Source organism: Pipra filicauda, unplaced genomic scaffold (genome assembly GCF_003945595.2).
Source record: "Pipra filicauda isolate LSUMZ 115617 unplaced genomic scaffold, ASM394559v2 scaffold137_size4652046_pilon, whole genome shotgun sequence".
NCBI classification, from domain to species: Eukaryota; Metazoa; Chordata; class Aves; order Passeriformes; family Pipridae; genus Pipra; species Pipra filicauda.
The window spans coordinates 4,432,512-4,458,713 of NW_024103851.1; the positions used below are offsets into that span (position 1 = coordinate 4,432,512).

Genomic DNA, 26,202 nt, shown 5'->3' on the forward strand with positions numbered 1-26,202 from the left:
TCTAGCCTGTCCCGGGCTACTCCGTGGCTGCTGCAGGGCTCAGCCTGCTCCTCACCACCTCTCCCCCTGCAGTGGGGGAAGGTGATGAGGCCGGCTGGAAAACTCCTGGGGAGTTTCTCTCTCGCTCCGGTACCGTGCCTGCCCACTGGGGGCCCAGCTCCAGCCCCGGCCGGCCGCTCGGGGCTGTGCCGCCGCCCCCGCTGGCAGCTGAGGGGGGGCACGGCGAAAAGCTCCCGCAGCCCTGGCTGGGCTAGGGCAGCAGGGGCCCAGGGGCTCCCCCAAACTCGGGGGGGACTCCCCTTGGCACTTACATGGCTGCCCGATTTTCCAACTACGCCAGCAGCTTCCTCCGGCTGTTGTAATATGCTAATTTCACAGGGGTGAAACACAGCTCCAATTGTTCCCACATCAGAAACTCACCTGGGACCAACCACTTCCAGCTCCCCGGGGAGGGTGGGGGGAGCGCGGCTCAAACCACGACACCATGCTATGGCATCCTTATCAGCTTGTTTGGAACTAGCTTTGCTACTTGGTGTTGTATTGCACTGTACTGGCCCACTACGGAGATGCTATCTAGAGGTCAGGAGCCAGAATGAGGCAGGTTTTAGTAACTGCTCTTTGATCCTGTGGTTTTAAAATAAGAGCTGCTATTGAGACATAACCTTGCATAGATATGAACAAGATAGTGTCCTCTACTGCCACAACAGTTCTCACTGAAATAATGTGGGTATAATTTTTCAGGTTTTAATATTACTCTTCTTAAAAAGGGATGTGGCTCACTACTGCCAACGTCTGCATCTGGGTGAGCAGGAGTATTTCTGGTGCTCTACTTTTATTTCTTTCTCTTGATTGCTCCTTTCAACTTGTTCTGCATAGACAAGTAGCTCAAATAAGGAGATGGCATTCTCTTAACTGCCTTCAGTAGGTAGTCACTGCTGTCACTTCTTCATCTTGTGATGCTATTCCTAAGAAAGCTATTCTACCAGAAGTATTATGGTCTTGCAAATATATGTTAAATTTGGCATCCTCAAATAGTTATTTTTCTCTCTCATTTTCATTGATGAAATTTCCTGAGGAAACAGAATTGTATTTTGGAAAAATTACTTTGAAGGCCTAACGATGATGTTTTATTCTATTGGTAACTTGTCTGTTTAGAATAGCAATGGATGTTTTCTTAGATACTTCTCCGTGAAAAACTGGACTGAAATCACTAACTATCAAATAATCTTCTGATGCAATCTTTAGGACCAGAGGTCTTTAATTAGATTACAGGCCAAGGAATTTCTAGGCCATCAATATATTCTTGAATAATCTACTCTCATCATCTCACTATTAAATTACATACAGTATATAAAATATTTATCAGAGATCACCAAAATCTCAGTAATTCTTAAGGATGAAATTAATTAGGTATTCATTCAATCATTTCAGATTTAGCCAAGATTCATTACAAGAAGGCCAATAAATATTGCAATCAATCAGTAGCAATGATACTCAGCATTGTTATTATACAACCATATTTCTCAAAATACTTTTATAAATCTTGAGCTTGCTGCACAGATGCAATGACTACAAATGATACAGTAGTTGTCTGTCAACCCATACCTTCAACATAGCACCTGTACAACTAGACATTCTTCTAAATACAAAGTCATGCCCTACTTCAGATGACATGTCTACAATTTTAGATGACCTAGACTTTAGTTAAATAAAATATATAAGTGCTGGCCTTCTTAATTAAGATTTGCAACTTTTAATGTGATAGTCTGCAAAAGTTCAGGGCAAGGCTGAGACGAGTAACTGTGCAAACCTGGGCAGTAGTATACGAATGTACTACTGAAACATTTTTCAGTTTTGCAGGGCATGCATGTCTTCAACAAGCAATTTTCAGACTACTAAAAACAACCCACAACACTTATCACAGTATGACTGTGGTGGAACAAACCATCCTAGATTATCTCCTTACCATGGATATCATTATGGAAACCAATATTCCAGCCTGTAAAGTGGAATTTTGTTATAATGCTACACAATTACATGGGCATTGAGGAAAAGAGGGAAAAATTCCTTTCACTGAAAGAGACTGGGAAAATTTAGATACGTCACACACAAATTCTTGAATGAAAAATGGTCCTGACTCCAAGTTTCTGGATCTGAATATCTAGGAAAAAAAGTCCTTCCTGAGATTAAATATAACTTTCTTTTGTCACACATTCATGAGAGGTTTGCTTGCTCCTTTCAGTACCAATGCCTCCTTGAAAATTTGCCAACCAAATATAAACCATACCTTAGTCCTTTACACCTTGTGAAAGTTGTTTTGGCTGCTGGTCCAGCATGCTGCTCTGCCAACCAGCTCACCTTTGGAAAGTTTCTAAAATTCCAGGCCTCCATTTAATCATCTGTAATATGTTTGTATAAATACTATTTACCTCCCTGCCTTAAGCAATTTCTGTAAGGCTACCTAAGATTTATGAAGAAGAGATACCGTATAAAGGTGGGAGTTTTTTATGTCAAAGATGGCTATCTCACTGAAAATACCCGCAGCTGTTTTTATTCGTGAATGTTAGTAGGGGAGGGTATGCTTCACTGCTTGAAAGCACAATGGCTACAGTATCCCAGATTATCAAATGCATCATTAATCCATTTCACCTGAGCTAACAGACAGAAGGGAAAGAAAGGTGTTTTGCTCACATCTTACAGCTTGACTTAAATTTCCACTCTGGACACCACCTGATACAAAACATGGTTATAAGGTCTGTAATACAGATACTTAATACTAAGTATTAATTATCCCTAAGTATATGTGATAGTATCTGCTACAAATGACTAGTCCTAACATCCCCCTCAGGAAAAAATATTCTCCTGGTGCAATAGCACTTAACTCAGGAGGTAGCTTCCTGTGGGTCTGTAGATGAATATCCAGCATTCGGTCACTGCTCCATTTCCATTAGCCAGAAGACATTTGTTTGTGGTAGATTATACAGAGATGTGAGTCTGTCTCAGGCCAAAATAATTAATTTTTGTACATTCAAGATGTTCATACTGAAACAAATGCTAAAAAAATTACAGTTAAATATAACTAAATAACTCAAATTTAGGGAAGACATAGAAAGAGACTGTGTTTATGAACCTGTGAGTAGAACATGCAGCTTAATTATCAGTTCCATTCAGGCCCGATCTGTAAGTCTACCTAAGAAAGACTTAAATAATTATGATTTTCTTTATAAGCAGCAGTGTCCCTGAGGTAATCCCATCTCCAGCACCTACATTGTTGCTGTACTGAAGCAACATGCTCCTGATATAGACAGGCATATTGAAATTTCTTTATGTATTTTGATATGAATTGAAACTGTGTCATGTTTCTCTTCTGCTGGCAGCAGAGTCCCAGATCCTTGAGGCCAGTTCTGTGGAAGGTAGAGGATCACAGACAGTTTGTATATTTTCTATCTTTGCATGCTGCCTCTGTATCAGTCCTAAAAAGATTTCAGCTGTGACCTGCAGAGGACCAAAGGTGAGGGACTTCTTTACTTTCTTGGCTTTAGAGGAAGGGGATGCTATATTCCTCCTAGTCAAGATGACTGAAGACTGTGATGCACTCTATCAAGGCTTTCAAGTGGGATACTACTGCTGCACTTTCTGATAATTTTTACTGGGAAAACAAGTTCCTGAGGGAAGAACAAAGGGGGTGCTACTTTAACTTCGTCAGTACTGAAACGCTCCCAATACAAAAAGAAAATACATTACCATAATTTTAAATACTGTGTAGAATGTTTAAAATCATGCCAAAAGCTGGGGAAAAAATGCAATGAAAGTCCTAGAACAGACCCTTATATTTATAATTTATTTTTTATTTCCCTAGAGCTACTGTTTTGCGAAAGTTCCTCTTGCAGCTGTGACGGCTGAGGCATCGCTGGACCTCAATGAATTGCACTGCATAACGATCCTTACCAAATTTAGAGGACATCATTCACAGTTACAGTTACAGCTCTCTTATTATCCCAGATGTTCCTCCACAGGAACATTCAGAGCACTTCCACAGCTCGGCTTTGCCAGTCCACTCTTAGAATCATAGAATCATGTTGGTTGGAAAAGACCTTTGTGATCATCAGATCCAACCATAAACCTAACACTGGCAAGTCTACCAGCCTAACAATGCTAAGTTCAACAGATTCATCCTCACTCTCCTGCTATGTAATGCCTTAATGTGGAAAAGATGCAAATGAAGGAAGGCTCCTTATAAAGTGTTGTACTGTACTCAGTGCCTTAAAGAAGTGGAGAATCTAACTACAAATATCTTTAGTATATGAAAGTGTAAAATTACTTGTAAGAGCATCAGATATTGCTTCCTTCATTCAGGCTTTGTCTTCATTTAAGTAGTCTCCTTGATAAAAATCCAAGGAGCAATATTAATTAATAGGACTAAAAATGGTGGAATCTTCTATAAGAAGAACAAAGCTGATGTGAAAGGGGGGGAAAAACAACCGTAAAATGAAATTTAGCTTTAAAGATTTTCAAAACGCATACTGTATTTACAAGTGTTCTTGTAATACATTTTTCAAAAAACCAATGTAGTCTCAGTAATATGAAACCTCTTTAAAGCATTCCTTACTAAATCTTGGAGCAATAGTGGAGAAGATTCCCTGGTGTATGTGGATTACAGAGAAGAGTGAAGAGATGAGTGAAGTGTAAATACCACAGTATAATTCACATATGGAACATTTTAATTGTGGGTAATAGCAGATTTTCAAATTTATAAGTCAGGGAATTGTGCTCATTTCTGAGACAGAACCGAATATATTAACTACCTTTGAAAAAGTATCAGTATTTCTTCCTGTGCGGAGCACAGCATAGTAAAATGCAGTAAAAGATGAAAGCTCTTTGATCCTTCTGTATGCTTAAAAATACCAGTACAGTGCCAATATGTTTTGAGGAAGAAATTAGACAGAAAAGAAATATTATTTGCCAAGATAGCACAATATCCCAAAAGAGTGACATTGGGTGTACTAAGGACTACAAAAATATTTACTGTTCATAGTTCTACCCCACTGAGTCTCTCAGGCCACAATAGATTCCTTTTGTCCCCTCTTCATTCAAGTGAAGTCATTAGTATGCAAATGTATTTGATCTTGACACACACAATAGCTCTATATTTTTAGCCCCCAATATCAGGGAAAGAAAACTGTCTGGGATTATATCACAGTATAGATCTTATGAGTCAGGACCAGACTGAATAACTGGAATCCCAGGAGTCATTTACAAGAGCCACTGAACTTCAGTCAATGCACCAGTGGTTTGGCTGCACTCAATGGTTTGCTGTGGTTCTGCTGCCAATTGCCAGGTAATATTTCTTAGGAAGATTTCACCTCTTGGCTTCTCATTTATTGATGATAATGTTCATTATCTCTGGACTTCATTTCAGCTTGGAGCTATGTTTGCCTAATGTTATCAGGCTTTTCTCTGACTTGAGTTCTGCTAATAAAAATCAAAAGTAAATCTACTGACCTGAATGCAATGGCCCCTGGGACTTAAACATGGTGCAGAGTGATATTTAGGTCTTCAACTACAGTTGAAGCCTGTAGTACTTTTAAAATTGAGGACAGCTAACTGTATCTGAGCAGCCTAGATCTGGATGTGAGTGGTTATCTCAGGCTTTGGTTTCAACTGAAACTAGAAAACTGTAGGGATTCTCTCTCTTCAATCTGTTCTTACAGAACCCATTTTTTCCCAGTGGAGCAGCCCTAAGCAAATCAAGCAGATGACTCATGAGTAATTCTGGAAAGAAAGTGGAAAATTGTGTCCATTTTTGTTTTCATTTCAAAATGGCATTAAAGATAAATTTAAATTTAAAATTAAATAAAAATCTGAACACCCCACCACCCTACCACCCCCACTTTCAGGCTAGATTTAGCCATTCTGATGAAACCTGAAATATTTTACATTCTTTTTAACCCTTCTAAACTAGAAAAAAACCCCCACAAAATTATAAAACAGAAAATGTAAAAATAAGACACTTAAATATTATTCCAGCACTGTACTTTAAATTATTACTGAACAAAATTTGTCAAAATGGCACATTTTATATTTATATTCAATGCCATTTTTCTATCAGAAATCAGTGATGAAAAAAATGTCATTCAGTTCCGCTCATAATGCTGGAGGAGTTTATAGCAAAAGATTGCTAAATGAGGTAGTAAAATCTAATTATACCTCAGTCTTTAACATAAATTCAAATGCAACACTAGAATTCTTAGGGATGATTCTAGGTACATGATAGACTTCTTTCTCTGGAGTTCACTGCATTCACTGCTGATAAGGTCTCCAAGAGCACTTGCAGCAGGATGGGCTCCAAGAGCCCAGCTGAGGGCTAGAAGCCTGATGTGCTAGGTAATGGAGAAAGAAAAGGCTGAAGTAGACCCTGTGTTTAAAAGACAGAGGAAGCCCTCACACTGTCAGGACAGGCATATTCCAATGGCACAGAATAAAGTTCTACTTCTGCAGTGAATCTGTGCCTGAAAAAAGAAAGGAAGAGGACACTCCTTTCTTTAACTCTCTCTTCCCCCAAAGGTATATTTATGCGTTGAGAGCATAAAACTTCCATTTATTCTGTACCTTTTAACTAGGAGTCTTTTTTTTAACCTCTTGGGACATGGACAATTTGGCCTCTAGGTAGAGAGGTGCTGCTCAGCGGGGAAAATATAAAAATCCTCTGTCTACCGTCATTCATCCTCCAGTCCCTTCTGTGAAAATACTTGCATGCATCTATCACTTTATCCTAAATGATGCTCAGAAAACTCATTGATGACTAGCATGATAGTTGAGTCTGTGCATCTACCAGCCTCTCCTTCTTACCTCATCTTCCCTTCCCTGTCCCCTCACCCCTGGAAAAAAAAAAAAGGAGGGGAAAAAAAACCCAAAACCTAAAAATACCCCAAACCTGTTTCTCAGATTAAAAAGAAAGTTCATCCAGGCACACGTTTTGTCACCCAGGCTGCTTCACTCAGAAATGAAAAAATGTAAAGGTATGTAAACAAAAAATAACCTCAAAAAAGGAATTAGCATCTCAAAAAAAAAATGAAAATAAGAAACCTATCAAATATGCATTTGTTTATCACAGTCAAGCTTTGTGATTCAAACCTGATTCATATATATTTTATGAAGAGAATATCCATTGTGGTGGCAAAATTAAATGTATTTTGAAACTTGTATGTGACATTTATCTATCTGCTCTATCAGAAAAAAGTTGTCATATTCATTCAGACATATATTACTTTTTCAATTTCCTGTCAGTAATGTTTTTTTAATGTTCTTTAGGGGGAGACCACAGGATTTCTTATTTCTCACAACAAAGACCATAGTGCATTAGAATTATGTTGATGAGTTTATACCTAAAAAAGTTGCACCACCTTTTTTTTAGAGATGAACAATTTGCTCTTATCCATGACAATCTTTTTTTTTTCTTAAGATACAGAGTTAGGTAGGGAATTATCAAGTCTTTTTTTCCTTCTTTTAAAGAAGTTCATCATACAAAACACAAAATTATGGTGCAATTTTATGATGATTCAGATTCTACTGTGAGCCACAAGAGATAGCAAAGATAGAACAAGTATCGAAACTCCTTATCACATACCTTCCCTTCCAAGAGAATGATTTTGATAGAAAGTTTATATAAACCCATTGCTCAAGAATAAACAGTGTTGTGCAGTAGGCAAGGCTAAAGGGTCATAGTTAGAGAGGAAAGAGAAAGCAATCAAGTTGAGTTAATTGACAAGATGCTACAACTCCCATGCAGAAGACCGGCCAGAGAGGTGGAAAGTCGAGATGGCAACTTCTTTCTTTGAGTTGCTATTAAAGTGACACTGTAGTAAAAACCCTATCTTGTGTCCCATAGGCTCAGTGCAAGTCCTGCAAGAGATGTTGAAGTGCAGTGGATCAAGCCCTGGGTAGAAAGGACATTTGATTCTTACAGGGTTTCTTTGATAGTAATTACACTATCCACATTACAGACTAAGGTACACTTTTTGATGGCAACAAATCAGGAGAATTCCATAAACAACATTCAAGTTTCATTCCTAAACAAATGCAGAATACTTGAAATCAAATTAGAGCATGTGTCTCCCCTTCTAAGCATACATAATATCTAGGAATAAATAAAATATTTGGTAAAGCTGGCAGTAATTATGTTGGCACATCTTCAAAAGGCTGTTGATCAGTTTTACTTAGATATGTTCCTAAAATTTTTTGAACACCAGCAAATTAGTCTTTTTTTTAGGACAGAAATTCTTACATGATAAGACTATTTCATGACATTTGTGGCATCTGCTGCTTGGAGATGTGCCAGAAATACATTTACATTGGCCTGTGGTCTGAAGTTTTAGAGTACCCCTTTGGCATCCTAACCAAAACAGCAGGGTAAATGGCCAGAGAAATGTAAAAAGGAACCTGTCAAAAGGAGAGATGTCTTCCCCACTACTACTGGTTCAAAAGGTTTTTTTTTAAACCAGAAGAACCTCAGAGATTTAAAGTTTTAATTTATGCATAACTGATTTTTAAATAACAGCATGCTACAGACGGAATACTTAATCTTACTTGAAAGAAAAGATACTCATCAGAAAGGCCCTCCCCTTCACATTGAAAATCATCATTTAAAGTATCAGTAAAGTATACTTTAAATAATTGAAACAGATACCGTTACACTGGTCTTAGGGATGCTGCTTCTCAGTGTATTTGGGAAACACCAAGAAGCAAGCAAGCAAAACAGAGCACAATATTCACAAAAACTGAAGACTGCCTCTAGACTTGTCCTAAAATTAAGGCAGGACAGCCAGCGCTAAGTTCCACATGGCTGTTATCAGCTGCTACCAGGATCTGAGTTAAAACTGCTGTGATTGCCATGGTGACCCTAAGGATAACATTACCAAAAGGACTCAAGTACCATTAAAAATAACTGTTGTTTCTTAGTCTAACTATGGAATTTATGTCATTTAACGTTAGACACCTAACATTAGAAGTTCAGTTGTAGACTGCCATTCAAGTTCTCTCCAGTCAATGCAGAGAGCAAGGAATGTCTGCAAGGTAACTCATTGAAGCATAAAATGCATGCCTTAGATCAGTGAAATGTTCTGTTCTTTGAGAGTGCCTATTTGTTTCAGTGACAACAGAAAACACAAGCAACTAGCTTAGACTGGATGCAGCCTAAGTTAACTTTTGCATGGTTAAAATTAGGGAAAAGGAATTCCAGGTCCAGAGTAAAAAGACATATAGGACTCTACTGAGGAGCAGTCTGGAGAAGAGGAGATTGAGGGGAGACCTCATTGTAGTCTACAAGTTCCTTGTGAGGGTAGGAAGAGGGGCAGGCACTGATCTCTTCTCTGTGATGATCAGTAGCAGGACCCAAGGGAATGGCCTGAAGCTGTGTCAGGGGAGGTTTAGGTTGGATATGAGAGAAAGGTTCTTCACCCAGAGGTGGCTGGGCACTGGAACAGGCTCCTCAGGGAAATGGTCACAGCACCAAGCCTGACAGAGCTCAAGAAAGTTTTGGACAGACTTGGTGTGACTCTTGCGGATAATCCTGTGCAGGGCCAGGACTTGGATTCGATGATCCTTGTGGGTCCCTTTTAACTCAACATATTCTGTGGTATTCTGTGAATTCTAATACTGACCTACAGTCTCTAGGTCACTGGGAAAACAGTTGCCTTTTTACAGACCATCTGAATTTCAGCTGTACATAAAAGAAGGATAAAATAGTTTTTAAAAAGTCTAAAAAATAAAATAAAATCACAGAGACTTTTTCCAGGAAAGTGACTCAACTTTTCTTTATTTCTTCTCTTGTGAGTTACTATTAAAATAAGACAAGGTTCTGATAACACCTCACTGGTTGAAAAGATGTTCAGCACATGCACAAAATGAAATCTGTTTGACCATCCCTCTCTATTACAAACATAAACACAGAGATGATTCACTTAAATTACTTCAACTTGACTGGTAATATCTTGACACATTTCACTGGGGAGGGTATAACTTACAGAGCTCTTAAAAAGTAAGTTTAAAAAAAGGACACAGCAGTGACTGTGGACTGAAGATTTATTAGAAAGATTCCCTAACCATCTCTTGGAAGTAAAATTTCCATTCTGTGCAAACTCAGTGAGAAATTGCTTTCTTGACATGATGCTCATTTATCTCCCCTCACTCTGTGTTCTTTGAGGTCTCCTTTTGCATCATTTGTTGGGTAGTATGAGGCCGATTTAAACATTTCTACATTTGTGCTGTTGCCAGAGACCACAGTGATTTAGTGAATCAGGCATGCATCATTCATGTTTGTTCCTTCTTTTCACTGCATATGATTTTAAGGAGAAATAAAAGGCAAGAGGGAGCCAAGGGTACAACTTGCCTCAGTAAATGTTTCTTGGTAGGGGCCCTTTCCAATGATGGATCAGGTTATGAGAATTTGAGCTTGATTCAGTAATATTTAACATATATATTTTTATTTGTATTCAGAAAAGAAGTCTTTTGTCATAGCACACTTGTGGCATTTTGTTCTCTCGACTTACAGGATGTAATACATTGTTGATTAAGGACTCCCATGTAAGCAAAGCTCTAAATATTCATCGTTATACAAAAGAAGCATGAACCTATCTGAACAGGCAAATTACTAACAGTATTTCTAGGTCAGTAGTCTCATATTAAGATTTTATATAATTACCCTTCCAAAAAGCATGTCTAGATTTGGTCCTGTACTCCTTTCCAACACCTTGTTAGACTCTTATAAAAACACATTTTGTGTTTGCAATTTCAGAACATTTTCAATCAGCTCTTGGACTTCATAGATGAGAATCTTATCAGGCCTTCCTATGCCTTTCTGTATGTGGGGAACCAAGCATCAGGTAGTTTTGTTCTCTTTGGACCTTTGTGAACAAAAATTAAAATAAAAAATCGTAATTTTTCTAAGCAGTCATCAAATATTTAATCTCAATATCCAGGCAGGTTTTTGTCTTGGCTGTTGTGGCAAAAATTCTCAGATGCGAAAGAGAAGGATGTGACGCTCTTTGCTAATGCCAATTACATGCTCTTCTCATTCAAAGGTGGTGACCATATGATTTATCTGACCTCTGTGTGCATTGGTTCTTAAATTTTCTGCTTTAGCCAAAGGAGTGCCTTTCAACAGTGACAATAAAGAACAACTGTTTTCAAATTCATCTGTCTATTTGACATCAAAGATAGGTGACTGTCTCCTACATGTGTCTCTACCTGAACAGTAGGTGTGACGGCTGGGACATTTCGATGTATCAGAGTTAGGAGAGACATACTCTTGGGTATAAATATAGACTATCCAGTAGAACAACATATAGATTTAAATATACGAGTGATGCACTGTAGTTGCTAAGAATTGTAAGAGACTGTAAATACAAAACCCATACATCAGTATCTGTACAATTAAATTTAACAGATCTATAGTGCAGATTCCAGAAGATGGGGTTTGAAATACCTAAAAATGGAAGCCATCTCCCAGCACTTTGGAGGGCTCTGTGGAGGTGATATTCATCAATGTGAGAGATATCTCAAGAAAGAGGCAGACCATGCCATCCTGTGGGCAGATGCTGGGAAATCTTTTCCACACAGTTTTACTAAAAAACCTTAGTTTTCTTGACCTTCTAATTAATTCACTCTGGCCTCCTGTGCAGAACCGTCAATAGTACAATTCTACATTATACGTCCTAGTAGTACATATAGGATAGAATGTTAATACACCATAGCTTTTAACTCTCATTTTGCAGTCATTCAATAATACTTATATCTTGGTTAGAAATCAAACCCTTAGAAAAATACAGGCCTGATTTTACATACCATAGGTTAATATGGGGATTAAATTAATAGAATGAAGGCAATTATGACCTGTGTACAGTCATGATTACACACTTCTAACATTACACTTGAGACAGATCCCAAAGACAGAAGCATGACTCAAGAAGTTAATTAAAGTATTTATAATTTCACTTTCCTGTGAGTAATTTTATCTTTTATGAGGACATGAACACAAATTTCCAGGTAAGCATGTGTGCACCCGTGTATGTGTATATATACACACATGCATGTCTTCACATAAGTGGGAAGCAATTCAGTTAAAAAAAAGATATCTGCTCTATTTGAAATGTTTTAGGATTTTGTCAGGATATGGCAATAAGACATAAAGGAAAGAACATTTTTCTGGATTGGCTATGGGAGAGCTAAAGGAGTATTGTACCATGTCTAAAATGGGACTAAATACCTATGTTTAACTAACTGAACCCCAGATACAGTGTGTGGCAAAGAACTCTTGGCAGGAAAAGAAAATGGTGGAGATAGGGGAAGTAGGATAGAAACGAGGGAATTGGATACCTTGGGGTGTCTGAAGATGTGTCAACAACATTGGCACCAGGTATCTGTTCATCAGTACTCTTGTTTTCACATAGGTAACCCTTATGGAAGGAACCGAAAGAGCAAAAGCAGAACAGATGAGAACAAATTAAGACTAATAAGGAGAACTGAGAAGGAAAGAAGAGGGAAATTCTATCATGGCAAGTGGTGTTGATTCCCCCTTAAAGATAGTACACTGCATGAGTCCGATACAATTTTTTTTCTTTGAGGCTGTCTATTTGTGCTATCAAATAAGACATAGCTTAATGCACAGGCCTCAAAGAAGGGAGTGGATTAGTTCTCCAGAGATGATGACTAACAAGTTAAAATTAAACTTTTTTCGGTTGGGCTGCAGTGACCTATTTATACAATTTCTTTTTTGCTAGCTAGCTTTTTTTAACATTACAAGGTGTACCTGGCCTCTCTCATCTCTCTCTAAACTGTCTCCCTGATGTCCTGATCACTCTCTGATCTATTTTTCTATCTGCTGGGTGAATGCTAATATGACATATCCAACCTCTAAAACAAACCATTTATTTTGAAACTTGGCTATGTCAGAGTATTTGATGCGTCAAACATGAAAATGAATGTATATTTGGATATTGGGTACATCATGTCTTGATATTAAATTATCCTCTGAAAAATGGATTGATTTTTAAACTGGCAGGATATATGTATTTCTTCCTCGAATCTCTAGCAGGAAGCTAGACATGAGGAGAGTCTAGGAAATGTTCTCTATGAAGCTGAAACAGAATTGCTCAAGGGCTATGAGTGTTTTCTTTATATTAATAAATTCTTTTTTGTGCTTAAGGAAAGAGATTCTGTCATTCTCCTTCCATTATTATGTGACAATAATACATTAATCTTTTATGAGAGATACTTATCCTAGAGATAATATTTAATTAATGTGCAAAGAAGGAAGTTTAAGTGAAAAAGGTACTTTAAAAATCATATATATTTAATACATTGGCATAGATATTTCAAAGTCCTTTTTTTCTTTTTGATATCTGTGCCATTTGCATACATACACGTGGAAGCCTACCACTGACAGCATGTGAAGAAAAATGACAAACTGAGATATACTTTTAGAAAGATAGATTGAGTGTCCATTCATGGTTAGGACTGTGATTTTTTTCTGCTTGAACTTTCTCTGTCGCTGTTCACAGATCAGCACAGAGGAAAAGACACAGCACAATTCTTTGCAATACTCAAGATTCAAACCAGAAGACAAAGAATCCTTCCTCTTACAGGACAATGCCAAGTGTGCTATTTGGAAGCTTGTGATTCTGCATGCAGAAACCTATGGGTCTGCATCTGGCTGCTTATCACTACAAATGTGATGCATGAATACATCTCAGTTGTTGGCTTACTATCAAATGAGTCAATCAAATATTTCTGCAATTTTCTCCTCATTATGTGAACAGTGCACGGGGAAGACATATTTCTTAATTTTCAAATTATTCACAAGATATTGGAAAAATATCTGGACTCCTCATCCTTTCAGATTTTGAAACAAATACTGCACTGAAAGCATGGCTACACCAAGTTTTCTCTCCTCCCCTGTATCTTTAAGACATACACATACAGATGCCAAGACTGCAGGCCAATGGCCTTCATTTATACATGAAGACACAACTTCTAAGAAATTCCAAACCTCACCAAAACAGCAGGAATGCTGTATCAGTGAGTCAAGGGCCTTAAATATTTAGCATTTTACATTAAATTACACTTTGACAGAATGATCTGGCTTTTTTTTTCCCTTTGCCCAAAAATGCTTCTTGGTTGGGGTAAGACAGATAAAATCTAAATAAGACTAAGCACCGTGTTACACAAAGAACTATAATCTGAGTTTTTTCAGAAATGGTGAGGCACATTTGGAAACATAACGCAAACAAATTCTCAGATTTGATCCCCTATTGCCACTGCTTTCCTACAGCCTTTATATAATCCATTCTGCAGAGCATTCCCTCATAGAATGGAGAAATCCAAAATTAAGAATAGTCTTGGATTCCACTCAGATGTGAGTCTCATACAGCAGGATTTCCATCATGTCTCTTTGGACAATTATGTAGCCTGAGATTATTCTCTACTTTGTCCACTCCTGAAGGCATGCAGTGATGCAATACTCCTGAGCATGACAATTCCACTGTTTGGGAAACATTAGTAACATAGAAAGCACTTTTCTTGGCACCACCTACATGCATCAACTCTGTCCACTGCTTTGCTTATGTCATCTTAATGAATTTTCAATGCCCTTAGGAAAACTTCAGCCTTTGCCCTCAAGTTCCTCTGTGGGCTTTTTCCCCAGGAATCTAAATGGCTAGCTAATACTCCTGGATGAAACCTATAATTACCAAATTCAGTCTTCCAGGATAATAAGTCAAACTTTCTCTGTGCACAGCAAAGTTTGCTTTAAAGGGAAAGTCAAGGACTTGGAATGGATTCTAACAGTAGTGGAGGAACACTCCTGGGTTTATCACCTCTGTCTTCACCACATTCTACTGCAAAAGCTAAGTACACTTCTGTTGTCTGCCTTTCTCTGATGCAAATATAAGCAATATGCATCATTAAGAAGCTCCTTCATCAAGATTTTAAAACCCAAATGAAAACAAAACTCTAAAAGAAAAGTCAAACAAACAAAAAAATTCCTAACAAAGATAAAATCAAATGCCCTTATCAAACATGCAATGCACTATTCTACAAGTTTGTTCTGGGAGGAAGACCAATTTGTGGCTATCACTAGTTATGTTTCTTAATGCATTACTGAAAGGTGATAAGATACGATAATAAGGAGAGCAGTGTAAAAATCTCTGTAGAGCAGAAAGATTTCATTGACTGTGATGTATGTCACTGGTGATAAATAAAAGTTTTCTGTGCTTACAACCACCTGGTGATGCTAAGGTAAATGGATTATAGGAGTAGGATCTTCTTTTACTTACTAGTTAGCTTTCATGAAAATGGTATTTAGCTTGAACTAGCAGTTTGTTTGGTTTTCACCTCCATGCAAAAGCAATTAAGAAGGCAATGACAAAAGGACAGATATGTCCTGTATTTCTGACTTGAAATAATTAATTTAGAATAGTAACATTTTCAAAACTACCTAAATGCTTCAGGCTTTTAAGGCTGTCTTCAAAGTATATTTACTCCACATAATACAGTGTGTTAGCAAGACCCCAGAGGTAATAACTAATGAGCTAGATCCCATGTCACCTTGTTGAGAAGCAGAATTAATTAGTCCAGCCATAACAACACACTACCAAGGTTTTTGGCTTCTGGATTCTGTGCTAGTATGGCACTGAGACATATAAATGAACTGTCTCTGGCAATTTGCTTGCAATGCTCTGTTACAGTGCACAGACATGCCTTCAAGCACTAAGATGCATAACACTGATTGAAGGAAACTCAGGCTTTTACAGGTATGAAAGTTGCTTTTGAAAATAAGACTTGGGCACCTCTGAAAAAAAATCTGTGTCCAAGACAGTATCTTGGGCAGAGATCCAGGCAAGAGGCTACAATCTGAAGTGTGAAGTTTCGTACTAAAAGTAATATTTGTTGCAAGTTAGATGAAAGAAATTTCAGTGGCCTTTCTGGATAGATTTGGATCATTTTCAAGCCTGATAGAAGTTTCATTATACAATTATCCTTTCAATTTATCAGTGATCACTGCCTAAAATAGACAAAACAGACTGGTTGGTTCTTGTTTTGGCATAGTCATTCTGCCCCAGTCCATTTCCGTTTCATGAAACTACTAATTTGCATGACTTGAGAGTTTGGTCCATACATTTTTACATTTATGCCAACATGGCTACAATTGAGGTTAGATAAATAGTGTAATAAAGATAGATAAATATGTTAGATAAATAGTAAAAAATGAAGACACAGTCAGCAAAAATATGTTAAAAGAATTATTTGTCTTTTGATTTAAATTCACATGGGAGGTAATTAAACAAACAGCCTTCTACATGGATAGCTATGGGGAGCAAAACCAATGGAAAAAAGTCTTCCCTTATAACATCTTTTTTCAGAGTATGTGCCCTTTTCTTCCTGCAAATGGCAAAATACTGCATGTATTCAGCACAGTGAAACTTTGAGGGGGAAAATAGAGAGTCAGATTCCACCCACCAGATATTCAATACATTAATATGAATGTCTGTCAAAACAGAGTCTCCAGGCAAATGGTTTTCCAGGGACTGTTCTTAAATGCTATTATTGTTTGACTGTTACAGTTCCTCCCTCTAACCTCTCACTCAAAATGTGCCTCTTTTAATTTCTCAGGCTTCTCATGAAATATCCTTAATATATACCATTCTGATACCACCAACTCAGATTTCTCAGATGTCTGTCTTAGCCCTGGGAAGGCATTGTTAGCAGTTACTATTTAAATAACTATTGTTAATAATTTTGTGAACACTGTTAGATACTGTGAGGGCTAAAATATTAGTGGTTATCATATATTAGAAATATATAGGTGAAACAGATGCAGAAATGATTATAAGAAAGAGAAAACAGAATTAAGAGAAAAGGCTAATGGATGTCGAACATCTGAAGAACAGCATGAATTGCACATATTCAGAAGGGCTCTAAGGAGTGTTACACATTACAGAGCTTTGGAGCCCTTAGAATTTTTGGGACAGCTAAAAAACCCCCAAAATCAAAAATAGCCCAACAAACAATCAACATCTTCCTTTTAAGTCTGATGAGGAGTTGCACCTTGCATTCCCGGTGGTAGCTGCCAATTTTATTGGTTACTGTTAAAAAGAAAACTAGGTCAGGTATGAGTTTCTACATATCTTCTTGCATATGACTGCTAATTCCACAATACTAACTTTGTACTTTTACCTATAGCTATTGAGAAGTTCTTGCATCTGTGGTTCTAGAGAATTGACAGTTTTATAAACAATTTTGTGTATACATACCACTTACTCATCATATCATGCCCTCCCAGCAAGAAAAAAGGAGGAAATATTGTGGAGTTGAAAAAGAGTAACAGAAAAAAAAAAAAAAAAAAAATCAGTGTATTAGTTTTATCTAAGCATGAAATTATATTATTGTCACTGAATACATGCTACAGGGATTCAACAGAAATGGTATAAATCCTTGCAAAGGTATACATTTCAGTATTAGAATATCTGACCTCTATTTAGCTGAAACAAAACTGAATCAAAAATTTAATAACTAACCTATTAGCTACTTTCTGTATGGGAACAAAGCGTTCCTAGCACTGTGGCCTATTGTATACTTTCCAGATTGTGGCCTTGGCCACTTAAGCTAGAGACAAGATAACTGTTCTGCTTAGAATTATAAAGTTAGTTTGCAAATAGTTGTTATCACTTCAGAAAAAAGTAGTTACAGAAAACAGTGAAAATAATAGTACCTACATGTACACATGTAATAGTTGGGAATACAGAAATTTCCTTCATCATAAAAGATACTTTAGCACTTTCCAAGCCAGTCCACAATGAGGACAATGCTATCTTTTAAATCCTGTCCCTGTTGTTATTGCACATGACATATTACATTGTACTGTACAGTGTGTGGTGATGAGAAATTCCCTGCTTATTTAATTGTGATCCTTCAATGAATTTGAAAGGGAGCACTTTATTTCCATTTCTTTAATTTACTAGTTCTTTAGCTGATGATTTTATTAACTCTTGTATTTGAGAACTGATGCTTAACAAAAAAAGGAGAAGAAAAAAAGGCCCTTGGCAGTATTGTGAAGGCCTGGAACTGAATAATGCACTTTAATAATGAGGAATAGAGCTATGGCTTTTGCTGATGGCTGTGACCGGCTCTGTGACCTGATTATGTCGCAGAGTGTCAGCAGCTGAGACACTACAAAAGGGAGCGCATCCCATCAAATCTATCTCCATTGTAATCACTCGCACTGCTGAGAGGCTTGTTAGGAGCAGGGAATCCATCAGGCCTCATTAGCACCGTTTACCATCAAGAAGCTCAAAGAGCAAACGTGTACCCTCTAATCAGAATAATGAGAACTAAAGTACTCCTATTATCTAATTGGATCAACAATGCCTCTCTCCCTATTTAGTTTCCTGAGCTACTTGTGGACTACAACTCTCAAAAATTAGTTATTTTTTGTTAATTGTCAGGGTGGAGCTGTGCTCAAGGTTTTTCTTATACAGAAGGTTTTCACATCTTAAGAGCAAGGCATGGGCACAATGAAGGCCAAGTTCTTTCAGGGGCATTCTTAGATTATACTGATGTGATCCCAATTAATTCACTTAATACTTAGATTTTCCTATTAATCTATCAGGAAATAAACTTTATTGCACCCACAGTTAAAATGTATTTGATCCTGTTTGAAGTCAAGAAACTTATATGAATGCAACTGATGACAATTAAGAAACCAGATGCAACAACCTTGCTCTCATATTTCTGTGGTTCCTTTCCTTAAAAATATTACAAAACCAGCCAAAGTACACATTTCATATACTTAATAGATATGTAAAACCCATGCGAAACTCCTGCTATTTTCTTTCATTTGTAAAATCATTATGAAAAAAAGAAATATTAGGTTATTAAATCTCTGAAGAATTCAAGTGCAGCAATGGCACTTGAATCCTGCTATAAGGGCAGACTGAAGCTGAGCAGGTAGACAGTTTCTCTTGGAAATCAGTGTGTCTACTGACAGGGTGCAGCCTGGCAAACCTACTAACCCAGCCTTTAAATTTAAGATATGAAAGCCCAGTCCTGCAAATGCTTTCTGGAAAGTGCTGAGGGCAAATAGAATGTAAGCAGTGTTACATGGGCCAATAGCTCTTCATAATATGCCTCTGAAATGAAAATTTGATTTAGAGTCCTCTACCTGCACTATATCAAATTAATCAGGTGATCTAATCATATTATTTCAATGGATTAGATCTCTTGGTTACTTGGGAAGCTCTGGTATTACAGTTCATATTGCCATCCAAAGCAAAAGAAGAAAAATAAATTAACATACTATAACTGTGAATTCAATAATTACATAACAAATATGTTATATAAATTATTGTTAATATATATAATTTTGTTATTGTAATTGTAAGAACTTCTTGACTGTTTGGAATTAAGGCCATGCCATATGTCATTTAAAAGATCATTTCCCTAAATTTGGCATAGGATCTTGCTTTTGACCTATAGCTTAATGTCTCCAGGGATTACTGATCACCATATATTTAGCCAGACAGATGGACTTTTACAAGCCCTGAATTTCTGTAACAGAAGCAGTATGTAATTACAAAGATTACACATAGAAACATTCTAGTAAATCATCCAGCTTCATATTTTCAGGAGTGAATTTTGGGTGTCACACTTGTGATTCTTCGAAAGGGTCAATTTTTAAAGGACAGATTCTTAATATATGAAGCAAATCTGGCTCTTTAATGACTCCAAGGAGATTATTCAGTAATGGAGTGTTCCAAATTACTATTCAGTTAAGCTTCCAAATTTGAAGAAACCCTTTCAGTTCTTGATTAAGTCCTATAATTTTATTAATTTGAAGGAATGTAATTTAATTTATGGAATGTAGTTTAATTATACTTTATAGTCCTGTTTTAAGACAGATAGCCTGAGAATTGGGCTCTAAGTAATATGAGTTTATGCTGAATATTATAAAAATGGATGTTATATTACACACTATTATCAATGTCTATCTGTATTGCGGCAAGGTCTGAAGTACTGATTATAAAACAAGGAATATTATAAAAAGAAGTAACAAAAAGACAACCTTTACTTAAAGGAACTAAACAAACAATTAGATGCTGTAATTTTATCCAGGAATATAGAAGATTCTTCCTTTCTTTTCCCTTTCTCTGCAACCTGTGGAATTATTGGACTTTACATTATGTCTGGAATAAACAAGACTTAGCCTGAGGGAATCGATAGTTTCGTTCAGTGATATCTTCACAGTAGTATTTTTTTTAAACATACAATGAATGGCCACGCATTGCCTATGTTTTCTGTGGAGAACATGTAAAGGAAAAACTATAAAAAAAACTAGTCTGTGTTTTTATCTTCAACTCTTACAATGAACATCTTTGGTGTCAAGTGCCTCATGTGAGCGGTGACTGGGAACCATTTCTAGAGCACAGACAGAAACAAGCAGGCTTCTATGTTGGAGCTGATCTAACTGTGAGTTATGGGTATTATAACCAACTTTTATTCCAAACCAATACCCCATCCCTCCAGAAATCTTAATAGGCTTTTGAGAGCCTCCATTTAAAGCTGGCTGCATAAAATGATCCTTTGATGAAAAGGGATTGAAACAAGGGTTAAAGTAGACATTGAAAGGTTATTGTAGAGGGCACATTGTTCATACAATCCTCCTTTAATATGTGTGGTGTGCACCTGCGATAAGATGATTCATTAGATAAGGCCTCACTTTGACAAGCTCCATCGTTCAACCCTCGGGGTAGTGATGGAACAATTCTGCACCCACCCAGTAAATATAAAAAGGTCAGCATTTTTTTTTCCTGGGACTTGGATGGTGATAGTGAAGCTCAGGAAGCATCTTTGTTTATGTGCTATGTTAAAAAAAAGGGGGGGTTTCCTATAAATTGTTGACTTTTATTTTTTAATGGGCCAAAATAAAAAATATCACTCCTGTTCCAATTAACTAACACGGTGACAGAAAATTATCAGGAAAAAAGCTGCTCTTAATTTTTTTCTCCCTGCTAGTAAACAGTAAGAGTAGAAACTAAACTTTAGATTCACATATCATCCAAGTTGCATCATTTCAATAAATATTTTCCAGGACCTAACATCCACATAAACAAGTGGATATCACTGTATGCCCAATTTGTAGCATTTAGAATAATGACATTCAAATTACTCAGTTACCAGGTACAGTCATAAGTTATATTGACAGATTTGTTGCAGTGAAACAAGTAATTGTGTTAATTTTAGTCCTAGTAAATGCAATAAAGAATGACAGTGGTCACAGTCTGAAAGCCACTTAAGCATGCTGCATCGAAGCAATTATTTATATATATATGGATTCAGACGCATATCTTTCTGCATCAGACTAAGACTGAAATCGAAATACTTTGAACAAATAAACAGTTCCAAAATACAGATAATGCACGATCTCTCTCTTAGACACACTTCAACATCATTCAATTTTCCTGTTTGGAAAATTTTCTTTTAACCAAAAAACTCTCCCAAATTTGCATTTACAGGCTGGCAGATTCATTACAAATTTCTTAACATAAGATAATATGCAAATGGGAAAGCCAGCTAAATCCATCCCAATACTTCATTACAATTTGTGTTCCTTTACTTAGAACATTTAATACCTTTTTAGAAATGAAGTAACACAGAAATGATACAGAAATGCAAAAAAGTGTAGCACAGTACCACTTTGATACAGTTGTCTGTTATTAGGCATATATAAGTGGAAGAAGACAGCTGGTATGTTTGTTAAGAATCAGAGGATTGCTGGACTTTTAAAATACCACAGTATTGCACTATTGTGATCTTTTCAAAGGGTTGAATTGAAATGAAACAAACCCTAAGCCTCTTCTAGCTTGAAAACACCTTCTAACAGTTCCTAACTTCCTTCCAGTTTTCAGACTTTCCATTTCTTACCTTGTCTGGCAAATCAATATTTATTTATCTTCAATATGTGCACTTTTAAATTGCTGTCATACGACGGAACTCATTTTTGTCCCAAGATCAGCCTGCCATCAGAATTCACTGTTTGCTCCATCTTCCACTCACCTGTCCTTGTGCATTAGTGACGAGTTGACCTGTGACCCCCTGAAGACTGGAGAGGGCATTGCCAAAGGCCTGGGAGCTTGCTATTGAGCCCATGGCTGCTGCTGCTGCAGCGGCTGCTGCTTGACTTGCTAGTGGATTATTAACCAGCTGAAAAAAAACAAAAGATCATGATAAAACCCACAATAAACAAAGAAACAAGAGTGCTAACTGGATAACATAAGAGGGATTGCACAATCACTTTTATATTATTTAATTTTTTTTCCCACTTAAATGTGCATAAAAACCTGTCATCTCCGAGAGCTTGCATAGTTCTGAGAGGATCTTATTTCTGGGGCTTTGACAATAAATAGTTTTTATAAAAGCAGAGAAAATTCCATGTTACTGTTGAAGAATAAAATTCTCTTTTTTAACCCAAATTCTCTTTTTTTTTTTTTTTTTTTTAATTAAGTTATACTTGATGTATTTCTTTAGGTTCAATGTGCTAATGCCACAGGTGTAGCAGCCTAATACTGATGTAAACAGCAATCAGTGAAAAATTAACATTTGATTTGAGTGGGAGTGGAATATTTACTTGGGCATATTCAGAACAGAGACTATTTTACTAATAACCCCAGAAACAAGAAAAACCTGCAAATCCTTTTAATTTTTTTCATTAAAGAATTGGTCTCAACAGCTAGATACATCACAATAGAAGACTCAACTCTATGATTAAGTTCAGTAGAAATCAACAAAAAATTCAAAATTCATTTGCAAAATACAACACTAAGCAACTTACTGCTTTTCAACTGTGAATGATGAATTTTAGGACCCATAAATTTGCAGGAAATAAGTTGTACTTCCTGCTTTAGTCAATTCTACCTGTGTGCTCCATAGAAAGCATAGAGCACAGTCATGGCTTTCACCTTAGGAGACTATTGGAATCCCATAGGAGGGAACACTCCTATCAACATTTGTGTTTATCAAACATACAAAATGTGCATTCTTCTGCCAGAAACAAAATATCCTCTGGGATATGGTTTTTCTACTGGATTATTGTGAAGTTTCTATTTTCTTATCCTCTTCTGAGAATGGACAAAATTTGAACCAAGCATAGAGAGATGACAGTAAAAAAGATTAAAAATGTTAGGAACCATCATCACTGGGACAGCTGTCTTGAGAATAATCAAACTAACTGAGTTCAAGAGCCTGAAAATATGTTTTAGAGTGCATTTGCCTCCTAAGAGTCACAGCACTATAGTAGAACTTGCAAAATGCACATTAGCAGGATACAGCAGCCAGAAATTTGAGGGAGAAAACTAGGGACATTTTTTCCTAAACTGAGATGAAAATGCTGGAGCTCACTCAGAAAAGCTTAAGGTTCAAGCTGAAATGAGTAGTAGTTTTAAGCCCTTAGATGATGAGTAAATTATCAATCCTATAGAACCAGAGAGTCACAGACACCAATAAGGGATGTACTTCACAGATAGGCTCCCCTTCAAAATAGGTTATAAAAAATTAATCAGTGATTAGTAGATGTTTTAAGCATGTTACAGATATGAGTAGTGTGTATGTTATAGATGTTTAGAAGCTCATCAATAGAATATGTCAGATATGGTTATAATCTATGCTTATAAGAAACCCACTTGTCTGTTGGACATTGCAAGATCTACAATTGATTGGTCATACATTAAAACATCTATTAATCATTCATTAGCCCTTCATAAAGTATTTATAAATGGAATCTTGATATAAAGTGTTGCTTAAAGGGGTGCCTTGAGCACATCCAATCCCTCTAGAAATTGTAAAGTAAATAACTAAATAAAGATTAGTAGCACTGCCAGACAGAAAAGATGACATTATTTGGAGGAAATATTTTGATTTGGAAAAAATTGTTATATGAATCTTTAAAAGCAGTCTGCAGCATCCCATGGCAAGAAAATCAAGCAGGAATAAAATCCAAAGGTGGAAAACTGCAATGAGTGCTTGATTAGCAGTCCTGATGAGCTGTGAAGAGAGCAGAGACCAGCACAATGACCAAGGCAAAGCTCAGTCCCTGGATGCAGACATCAAGCAAGTCCACTGACTGCCCAAGGTGTGAGCCCAAACATAGCTGCACCCACTCCTCAGTGATTTGGGTGGTGGTGCCTGAGCACAGCAGTGTAATGTCAGATATCAATATAGATAAACTTGCAGGTTTTCTGCTCAAAACAATGACATTTCTTTATTGTCCAGATCAGGAGCTGGTAAACTCTAACTTTTTCCACAACACTTCATGGGCAGTACTGGGCCTTGAAGTAATTCCCTTATAGCTGTAAATACTTGGAGAAGATAGGGTCAGCAGCAAAAGTGTAAGACTCAGAAAAGGCCTTCTACAATCTTGTTAATAACCCACAAATTATTGCACCTCTGATCCTACAGTATCTGACTGCAGGTATAAATGATAATCTTTGGACAGTTACCTGACAAACAACACTGTCTGCTATATTCAGGGCTTCAGTGGCATATGGGAACAACCATCCACAGCTGGGAACAACTTGAGGAACATAAATAAGCTTGTGAAGCTGGAAACTACAAAGGGTTAAAACCTTCTAAAAATCAGACTATCATCTTCTAGAATCTCTTTTCCTTTTTTCTTGCTCCAGTTTTCAAAAAATGTACATTTTCAAATACAACAATAAAATTAATTTACAACAAACCCTGGAGACACTCAGAATTGCTTTTAGTTGCATCACAGAGATAAGCTACTTATTAAAAATGATGGCAGAAGCTGTGATATGCATAGGTATCCTGCATAGTACCATGTTCCAGGAAAAAGCACCGTGAATGAGCCAACTCACAGGGTAAGAGACTTCCAAGTGCATATAAAACCATTCCTATCTATTAATAAGTCTGATTAATAAATAGAACATGTATTTTTCTTTGACTGCTTTGGGAAGCTGTTGACTGCAAGTTATGCTCTGTTAAACTGACCCCTTTTACATTATATGAAAACTGGGGATGGAGAAACATCTTATTTCATTATGCCTGGATGCCAAGGTAACACACAGAATCTTCTTTTTGTTTTAAAAATAAAATCTCTGACTTGAGAGGTTTATGCTATTTCTCAGTGCAGGTTGGATCCCTAAGAATATTTATTAGAAATATATTATGAAAAATTCCACAAAGGCTCTACCCATTTTGTTTCTGTGTTTAAATAATGATTTAGTTTGGAAGGCTGAAACATTTCAAGCTGTCAATTCCATTGCCCAAATTTCTGCTCCCACTCAAAACACCAGCCATGACTGTAGGTAATAGCGATCTTAGTTTAAAGTGGCAGGCCAGCCCTCTTAAGGATGCCTCTTCTAATGACATGATTATATGAGGAAGTAAACTTTATACAAAAGAATCTTCTAATAACTGAGCAGGTTTAATGTTTAATACACTTTTCTGAATTCCCAAAGCTGAACTTTAAAAGTAAAGCATATGAAAATTGTTCTGCAGTAACTCAATAGAAGTAGAAGACATTCCAGTGCAGGAAATAAAACTCACAGAAACAAAACTAACCTGGGAAATGATGGGGGATGAAAGAGGCACTACTTACAAGATCCTAAAACTGTGCCATGTGACGTGAGTGTTTCCATGGTTAAGAGATTGTCTTCAAAAATAATTTCAAAGAAAAGTGTGACAGACTCAATGCTGCAAGCAGCTTTCTTGAGAGGCACAAATACTTTCTCTTTTGTAAGAATAGCATCTTCCTCTTTGTCTCCGAAGCTAACTTATTATTTTATTGAACTTGCTGTGAGAAACTGATTTCCAGACCAGGGGAGACAAAGTTCAGTAGGATATGCCTTTTACAGAAAAAAGTAAAATTACTGTGTAGATTATCAAATCTGATCTTGTATTCAACATGACTGCTTGATCAAAGAGCCAGCTTTACTCATTACGATAATGCTCATTCTACAAATATGCAGAAAAAACCAAACAGTTTTACTGATGAAAAGCCAAGACATTTCAGGATGCCAGAGCATCATATGAAAAAATGGGCCTATAACCTGAAAGGTAAAGTCACTTGAGACAGTGCCAGGATATAGGTCTTGTGCGTTTTCTAAAGGACTTGTAGAGCAGTGAAGACACATCATC

The 26,202-nt window shown here is 36.9% G+C and overlaps 1 protein-coding gene across 2 annotated transcripts in view; it reads right to left on the reverse strand.

The window, feature by feature from the left end:
* Nucleotides 1-26,202, reverse strand: part of POU6F2 (POU class 6 homeobox 2) — a 249,658-nt gene that overhangs the window by 33,211 nt on the left and 190,245 nt on the right. For both annotated transcript variants that reach the window (XM_027711981.2, XM_027711980.2), the window contains one exon: nucleotides 22,105-22,251. In XM_027711981.2, coding sequence (XP_027567782.1) covers nucleotides 22,105-22,251 — 147 coding nt within the window. The remainder of the gene's footprint in view (nucleotides 1-22,104; nucleotides 22,252-26,202) is intronic.